At 37.2% G+C, this 9,432-nt stretch overlaps 2 protein-coding genes across 2 annotated transcripts in view; both read left to right on the top strand.

The window, feature by feature from the left end:
• The first annotated feature begins 791 nt into the window (after window positions 1-791).
• Window positions 792-1,295, top strand: LOC107058825 (probable LRR receptor-like serine/threonine-protein kinase At3g47570). Its single transcript, XM_015305001.1, has 2 exons — window positions 792-861; window positions 949-1,295. Exons 1-2 carry the CDS (start codon window positions 792-794, stop codon window positions 1,293-1,295), a joined length of 417 nt encoding a protein of 138 aa, XP_015160487.1.
• Window positions 1,296-6,401: 5,106 nt separating this feature from the next.
• LOC107058832 (putative disease resistance protein RGA1) overlaps window positions 6,402-9,432 on the top strand; it is a 12,275-nt gene continuing 9,244 nt past the window's right edge. Inside the window, exon 1 of the mRNA XM_015305007.1 lies at window positions 6,402-6,840. Within this exon, the coding sequence (XP_015160493.1) occupies window positions 6,491-6,840 (350 nt within the window). The 5' untranslated portion in view covers window positions 6,402-6,490. The remainder of the gene's footprint in view (window positions 6,841-9,432) is intronic.

The raw sequence follows: 9,432 nt of genomic DNA, 5'->3' as shown, positions 1-9,432 counted from the left end.
AAAAGGATTGGAATTATTCTCTTTATTTGGTTTCCAATTCTATTAGGAAAATGATTGGAATAGTAATCCTATTTGGAGTTGGTTTTGGCTTTGTAAGGAAAAGCACAACTCTATAAATAGAGGATGGTTTTGAGAGAACAATTGAGATTGCTCATTAATATTGTCTTTGAAAGACATTAGGACATAAGAGAAGTTTTTGAGAGAGCTTTCAACAAGAGATAAGAGAAGAAAAAAGGGTTCTTTTGCTATAGTATTTTATTCCGACCAGCAACCTTCAGATCGTGTTTTCCGATTAACTAACCGTTGGATCGGGCTGAAATTTGTACTGAGTATTCCTGACATCTTGGTGGTTGATTTGAACGGTGGAGATCGTATTCGGAAGTCAGAAAGATCCTTTTTTAGGTCCCGAACAGCAGCTGGGTTTGGGTGGTGTTTCTTTCTATTTATCTTTTGTTGGTGTAGCTATTGTTTGTTCTCTTTTGGAACTTGTTGTGTAGCCATTAGAAGAATAATTGTAACTCTCTTATTGTTATAGTGAAGAAATTCGGATCTTGTCGATTCCGTGGTGGTTACCTTCGTTTTGAAGGATTTTTCCACGTTAAACTTGGTGTTCTTTATTTTAGATTTTCGTTTTCATCTTTTCGTCACAACAGAATATGCTTACAAATGATCCTTCTTCCATGGGCGAAATAAGTTTACTAAATTCCTTCTCACATTGGAAGTACTTGAAACTTTTAATGATTGGAGACAACCAATTTAATGGCATTCTTCCGAAATCATCCTTAACTAATATGTCGTTGTCTCTTGAGAGATTCATCGCATTGACAAAAACCTTAGGCACCATTGGCTACATGGCACCAGGTACTGATCAATTTTTTATTTACTAATTACTTTCTTTAACTTGTATTCTATATGCATGTATGATGATGTATTTCATTTTGATGGCAGAGTACGGGTCAGAAGGGATAGTGTCAACTATGGGAGATGTTTACAGCTACGGCATTTTATTGATGGAAACCTTCACAAGAAAGAAGCCAGTAGATGATGAGTTTGTTGGAGACCTTACATTGAAGAGTTGGGTCGCGGAGTCATATCCTCATAGAGTCATGGACATTGAGGATGCTAATTTATTTTCAACAGATGATGATGAACATTTGATAGCTATTGAAAGTTGTTTGAGATCGGTATTGGATGTAGCTCTTGAATGTACTGCTGACTTGCCCCAAGACCGAATTACCATGAATAATGTCCTCATAAGGCTCAACAAGATCCAAACTCAATTTTCGAGCCAGTAACATTCAAATTACAATAAGATTCGATTTGTGCTTATTCTACTTTACATGCAATATTTCTATTTTAAAAAATTATTTTTTCATTTAAAATCAACTTCATAACTACACCTATTCATTTTCCTAACTTATCATCTTATGATCATAAATAAATAATAATAAAAAAATTATTAAAAGTAGAAAGCTCAAAAATTTAAAATTAAATTACCATTTTACTCATATACTAAATAAAAAAGTTATAAAATATTTTATTAATTAAATATTCGATGCTCGTACTGGCATTCATTTACTACATATTTGTGTCGCATAAATCCATTAATATTTAACCAACTGAGGCCCAAAAGACCAAAAGAACCAATAAGCCATCTGAATCTGTGTGTCGAGGCCCAGTACTCTTTGTACTTCTTGTCTATTCACATAATATTCACACCAACACCCTTCCTCAAGTTGGAGGAGATGAGAATACACCCAACTTGCCCAATAAGGTGTGATGCAGAGGTCCAGGCAATGATTTAGTGAACAAATCAGCTGGTTGGGATGAAGATCGAATGTGAGAAAGTGAAATGAGTCCTGCGAGGAACTGTTGGCGAACAAAATGACAATCAATTTCAACGTGTTTTGTACGTTCGTGGAAGACAGGATTTTTTGCTATATGAATTGCCGCCTGGCTATCAGAGTGTAGTGGAATGGGGAGTGAAATGGGGATGGAGATATCATCAAAGAGGCGAACAAGCCAAGTGAGTTCGGCAACTACCCGTCTCATGGACCTATACTCTGCCTCAGCGGAGCTAAGAGAAATGGATGTCTGCTTCTTTGATTTCCAAGAAATAGGAGAAGTCCCTAATGAAATGTAGAAACCGTTGACAGATCGGCGAGTATCAGGGCATGTTCCCCAATCAGAATCGCAGAAGGCTCGTAGTTCAAATGAAGAAGAAGGTGACAGGAAAAGGCCAAGTCCAGGGTCTTTCAAAAGGTAGCGAAGGACTCTAAGAGCAGCATTGAGATGGGGTTTCCTGGGGTCCTGCATGTACTGACTCAAGTGTTGTACGGTAAAGGAGAGATCTGGTCTAGTGTGTGTGAGGTAGTTTAGCTTGCCCAAAAGATGTCGATACAAAGTAGGATCATCAATTGGATCGCCTTCTTGAGTAACTAGTTTGACAGTTGGGTCTAAAGGAGAAGACACATGAGATAGGTCTAGAATATCAAATTCCTTGAGCAAGTCGAGGGTGAATTTCCTCTGGCAGAGCATCAAACCATGTGATTCACGAAGTACTTCCATTCCAAGAAAAAAATGTAAGTTTCCCAAATCTTTTATTTTGAATTCTTGATCAAGGAAGATCTTCAAAGCATGTAGTTTTGCCTAATCATTCCCTGTTAAAACGATATCATCAACGTATATAGCCACAATCGAAATGGAAGAGTCCGATTTCTTTACAAAAAGAGAATAATCATTTAGTGAATGCCTGAATCCTTTAAAGTTTAAGGCAGATGTGAGTTTAGCATACCACTGCCTCGATGCTTGACGAAGTCCATAGAGCGACCTATTCAACTTACAGACGTGTTTAGGCGAATGAGGAGTGATGCCTGCTGGAAATTTCATGTAGACTTCCTCATCTAAGTCTCCATGTAAAAAAGCATTATTCACGTCCAATTGATAGAGGCCCCAACCCTTCTTTACTGCTGTTGCAAGAATGCATCTAATGGTAGTCATTTTCACCACTGGAGAAAAGGTCTCATTAAAGTCGATTCCCTCTCTTTGTATATCACCTCGTATCACCAATCGAGCTTTCAGTCTCTCAATACTGCCGTCAGAGTGTTGCTTAACCTTGTAAACCCACTTACACGGTAGAGCTTTCCGATCGGGGGGTAGTTCTACTACATCCCATGTTTTGTTAATTCTAGAGCCTGAATTTCCGATTCCATAACTGCCTGCCACCCAGGATGATGAACATGTAGGAAATAAGGAATCAGTAGGAACATAGGACTTGATAAAGGAAAAAGAAAAAACTGACTCATGAAAGACAACATCCCGTGACACGAAACACTGTAGAGATTTAAGACTGAGAACTTTGTAGCCCTTTTTGCCGTGTGGATACCCCAAAAACACACAAGGAACCGCCCTTGGATCAAACTTACTTCTTTTATTTGAAAGGGTAGAAACAAAACACAAACAACCAAAACTTCTAAGATGAGAATATTGTGGTTTGGTGTTGAAAAGTATCTCATATGGTGTTTTGAGATTTATGACTTTGGAGGGAAATCTATTAATTAAATACGTTGCTGTCAAAAGACAGTCTCCCCAATAGTGAATAGGAAGGTGAGACTGATATAATAGAGCCCTGGAAGTTTCCAATATGTGTTTATGTTTTCGCTCAACAATTCCATTTTGTTGTGGGGTGGACACACAAGTTGTTTGATGGATAATACCTAAGGATTGGAAAAATTCTGAATGTGTTTTCCCACTTCCCAATTCAAAAGCATTGTCTGACCTGATTTTCTTTACTTTCTTGTCAAATTGTCGTTCTACCATGGTAAGGAAGGATTTCAAAATGGTGAAGGCATTAGATTTAGAACTTAGCAAGTAGGTCCAAGTACCTCTGCTAAAATCATCAACTATTGTGAGAAAATACTTAAAGCCATGATTAGTAGCATGTTTATAAGGTCCCCATGTATCCACATGAATTAACTCAAAAATTGATTTACTAGATATTGTGCTAGACGGGAAAGGGAGTTTAGATTGTCTCGCCATGGGACAAACAACACAAAGAGACAAATTTTTAGAAGATATTGGAAAAGAGATAACAGAAATATTTCTCATATTGCTCAAAGGCATATGTCCTAATCTAATATGCCATAGTTTTTCTGTTACATTTGAAGATGAAGAACTGAAACATGAATTAAAAATTGCATTTGAAACAGATTTCTTAGAATTTAAACTAAAATTTCTAGCTAAACTAGAACTAGACTTCTTGCTCGAATTGAAAACTTGAACTGGCTTGAATTGGCTTGAAGGAACTGTGTTGATTGTTTTGTGTTAAGGATATAGAGTCCCCCTTGCTCCTTACCAATCTCCAGAGGGCTCTTCAGAGAAGGGCCCTGAAATAAAAAACAAGAATAGGGAGTAAAAAGGAGTGAATAACTGAGTTGAGCACAAAACTTATGCACAGATATCAGATTAAATCTGAAAGAAGGTATATATAAAACGTTGTGCAGAATCATATTAGACATTAGTGTGACTGTTCCTGCATGAGTAACCTTGACTCTATAGGAATTAGGCAAGTTTACCATGACAGGTTTAGGAAGAGCTTTAACATTTGAAAGGAATTCCCTATTATAGGTCATATGCTCAGTTGCTCCAGTATCTAATATCCAAGAATTACTATCAATTTCAATAAAACAGGCATAAGAATTGAACAACTTGGGCATACCAGAAAGACTGAGATTTGCTGCTCCTTCAGATCCTGCATTTTGATTTGATTTCATCTGCTGAAGCATTTGCAATATTTGTGTTATGTTCTCCTGACTGAGAGCTTGGACTTCTGGAGCATTGGTGTCTCTTTGAGTAAATCCTTCACTTTGATTGTAAACACTTGAGTTGAAAGCTGTACTTCCCTGCGATGTGCTTTGAAATTTTCTAGGTTTTGTGAATTTAAAATCAGCAGGAAAACCATGGATCTTGTAGCACTTATCCACACTGTGACCTGGCTTCTTACAGTAGGCACAGATCACGTTGCTCTTCTTTCCATCATATCCTGAGTTACCTCCTTTTTGTGCCTTGAGGACGGGGTACTTCCTTTCTCCTGAATTAGCAACTATGAAAGATCCTGAATCACCTGGATAAGTAGGTGTAGCATGTATTTCCCTTTGTTTTTCATCTTGGATAACAAGAGAGTAGGCCTGCCCAATGTTAGGCAAAGGAGCCGACAACAGAACATTACTTCTGACCCCAACAAAAGTGTCATTTAAACCCATCAAAAACTGCAACAATCTTTCGTCCTGATGAGCTTTGGTATTCTTTATATTAGTAGAAGGAAAAAGTCCAGCGGTACTGGAAGGAAGAGCTGGAGTGGACTGACTACTAGCCTGTGAATCAGTGCTCATTGTGAAAACAAAATAACACAGTAAAAAGAATGATCGAGAGGTATTCAAACCTGCTCTGATACCATGTAAGAAAACAAAAGATATATGTGGAACTTTTCTTATGTATTTGATCGATGTTTTCAATTGTACAATGCCTTGTATATATACAGCAAAAGAAAGACTCCTAACAGTTTACCAACAGCAAGGAAAAAGACTCCTAACATGTAACTAATCCTAACGTTATATGTATTGTCCTATTTGTAGTTAACTTGTAGAAGTAGGTTTAGTTTATACTACTTCAGCCCACTGTTGGCTGAGATCGTTAACCACCTGAGGCCCAAAAGACCAAATAACCGATAAGATATCTGGATCTGTATGTGCAGGCCTAGTACTCTTTGTACTTCTTGTCTGCATTATTGAGCAGATCAATATTCACATAATATTCACACCAACACTGAACTTGGTTACATTTATGCTTAGTCTGCTACGACATTCATACAAAAAGGGTGAACTTAGAACTTTAATAAGTAAGATCACTATATGACATGATAATTATATATTGAAAATAAAGTAAACTTATATGACATGATATGATTATCATATATTAATCAATCTAAGTCAAAAGTTGAATTACGAAAATACCCCTTACCTATTAATTTATTTTCTTAAAATTATTTTAAAAAATTATTTTTTCATTTAAACTCAACTTCATAACTACACCTATTCATTTTCCTAATAAATAATAATATAGAAAATGAATGACCTAGATATTCATTGAAACTGCTCATGCTTACCACCCTTTGGTAAGCTGCCTTGTCTAAAAAGTCTAGAGTTATGGATTGGGTCTGCGGAAGTGGAGTATATTGATTCTGGATTCCCTACAAGAAGAAGGTTTCCATCTCTGAGAAAACTTATTATAGGCGAAGAGCAATTCCCTGTGCTTGAAGAGATGGAGATTCACTGGTGCCCTATGTTTGTTATTCCAACCCTTTCTTCTATCAAGAAATTGGTAGTTCGAGGATAAGTCAGATGCAATAGGTTTCAGTTCCATATCTTATCTCAGGGCTCTTACTTCCCTCGACATTAGCGAAAACGAAGAAGCTATTTCGCTCCCAGAAGAGATGTTCAAAAGCCTTGCAAATCTCAAATACTTGGAAATCTCTTTCTTGAAGAATCTCAAAGAGCTGCCTACCAGCCTGGCTAGTCTCAATGCTTTGAAGCATCTGAAAATTGAATATTGTTGGGCACTAGAGAGTCTTCCTGAGGAAGGGGTGAAAGGTTTAACTTCACTCACACAGTTATCCATAACATACTGCAAGATGCTACAATGTTTACCGGAGGGATTGCAGCACCTAACAGCCCTCACAAATTTATCAGTTAGGGATTGTCCAACACTGGCCAAGCGATGTGAGAAGCGAATAAGAGAAGACTGGTACAAAATTGCGCACATTCCTGATGTGTTTATCCGTTAAGTCTTTGTTCGCAACAAATTTCCTTAAGCGCTGAAAATCAACTGCAAGCAAAATAAATAAAAGAAAAAATGTTATTTTATTGATGAATCGTTGTGAGTACAATTCTGTTGTTCTCTTGATTCTCTCTCCTAAGATTCTCCAAGATTCGAGAGCCTTCAGTAGCGTATTTCTCAAAATGTTGGATGATGTAGACCTCCTTGAGATGTTGTCGATCTTCGGGAACGTCGAAAAGCGCTTCGTCGTTTCAAGTCGATCTCCGGGAAGAACTCCGTTGATGACTCCTTCGAAGAGCTATGTAGTTGATGGTGTAGCTTCCTAAAATTGCAGAATGCTTGTTGAAGATTTTTCTTGATGCCCTTTGAATGTCATGTGTATCCCCTATTTATAGTTGTAAGGGGTGGACAAGGTTGCTTGTGATTGGCCAAAGGATGTCATTTTGACACTTGGTGGATTGTGATTGGTTCTTGCATTTGACTGGGACTACCACCTCATTTGGACACGTGGCATCACCTTGTTGGTCTTGGATGCCTAGTCATTGTGACACGTGGCATGTGTTTGGGCTTCAAGGTGAAATGGACCTTGAATTTGAATTTAATAAAAATGGACTTATTTATTTGTAAATCCCAAATTAATCATTCAACCCAAATAAACATGGATTTAATCCAAATTTTGTATGAATTAAATCCAATAAAATTTGTGTGTCTACAAATGCCCCCTACTTCCTTGTTGAAGTGTAGGTTTGCCGACACTTGGTGACAAGACTTGAAGTATTCATGAATGTGTTTTCATATTTTGAGACTTGTCAACGTGTAGGCTTGCCGAATTTGACGACGAAAGTTAAAGTCTTCATGAATGTGTATTCATTTTTGAGACTTCTCTACGTGTAGGCTTGCCGAATTTTGACGACGAAAGTTGAAGTCTTTATGAATGCATTGTTGAGACTTCAAGAGTATTTGTATCTAGTCGTTGCATTCTAACTAGGTCACTACAAATGATTTGTTTGTAGTGATCTCAATTTTTTTTAAAAACATTTTTGCTTGACAACCACGTGGACCCTCTATATTGATTTCAAATAGATGGGTCTAGTGAGTAGTAACATTGTGTGATCTTCCTTGCAAGGTGTGAGAAAGAACAAGAAGATTGATTGGATTTTGAATCAAATAAAAAGAATATCAACTTTCCTTTGGTTGATTTTGTAAGAAACATTCTTGACATCTCAAGACCTATTGCTTTCCTTTTGAGTGCTGGCAACTTCCATTTAGATGGGTAAGAATTGATATGATTTCCTTCTTCCAATCTTACCACAACTTTCCTTGTACAAAGAATGAGAGTTGTTCAAAGGAACTTCTATATATGAATCTCTCATGTACAAAGGATTGATCAAAGAATCATTGGAAAAAAAAATAATTCTCCTAACCAAATCAATGTGGAACTCCAAATTTGGTCTGTTCTTTTTTCAATTTCGTGCAGTCCCGCCAAAATGCTCTTTTCTTGGTATAAAAGAATCTGGAGAAACTAGACTTATAATACTATGACATATCCAAAACCCAACATCAAAAACCTTTTGTAATGACGGGAATTAATTTTTGAAGTTGGTCATCAAATCTGGAAGTTCTCCTCATAATTATGCGCAATCTCGCCAAAACGTCTTTTTATCGGTGTAGCAGTATTCAAACGACAAGCCACTTAATTCTGGAGAAACTAGACTTTTGGTACTACGACATATCCAAAAATCAACGTTAAACACCTTCCGGATTGACAGGAATCGAATTTTGAAGTTGGACATCCAATCTGGAAGTTCTCCTCACAGTTATGCATAATCTCGTCAAAACGTCCTTTTCTCGGTGTAGGAGCATTCAAACGACAAGTGGCTTGATTCTGGAGAAATTAGACTTTTGTTACTACGATAAATCCAAAAATCAATGTTAAACACCTTCCGGATTGACGGGAATCAAATTTTGAAGTTAGACCCCAAATCAGTTCTTCTCACAGCTATGTGCAATCCCGCAAAACCATCATTTTCTTGGTGTAGGAGCTTTCAAATGACAAGCGGGTTGATTCTCAAGAAACTAGACTCGTAGTACTGTGAAATGTCCAAAAATCAAATGTCAAACTCTTCCTGAATTGACAGAAATGATTTTTGAAGTTGGTCTTCAAATTTTTGCCGTTTTCCTCACAGATTTGTGTCTTTTAGATTTTTCTTGTTTCTCTTTCTTGCTAGGTAATGGTTGTGGTTGCATCTTTATTTATGCATTGACATGTTTCATAGACACGGGAGATTGATGTTCAAGATCCAATTTGGCCGTAATTCAAAGCTTCGTGCTACTGGCACCGGTATGTCGAACAAGATTGTTGTGCTGCTGCTCATGTTTGTCATGCCATATTGAAGGGTCATGCACTTACTACATGTGTTATCAGAAGTAGATCAACCAAGAAAAAAATGAAAACTTAGTGCAATTGGCACCGATGACTCCAATATATATATATATATATATATATATTTCATTTCAGGTTTCTGAAAGAGCTTAAATCACTTAGAAGTTGCACGAGTTGTTCATATGATTGGCGTGGAACCACTCATCTCATCCTAG

This window comes from Solanum tuberosum, unplaced genomic scaffold, assembly GCF_000226075.1.
Source record: "Solanum tuberosum cultivar DM 1-3 516 R44 unplaced genomic scaffold, SolTub_3.0 scf00661, whole genome shotgun sequence".
Lineage (NCBI taxonomy): Eukaryota > Viridiplantae > Streptophyta > Magnoliopsida > Solanales > Solanaceae > Solanum > Solanum tuberosum.
The sequence above is the reverse complement of the archived record's forward strand: the minus strand, read 5'-3'. Positions and strand labels throughout refer to the sequence as shown.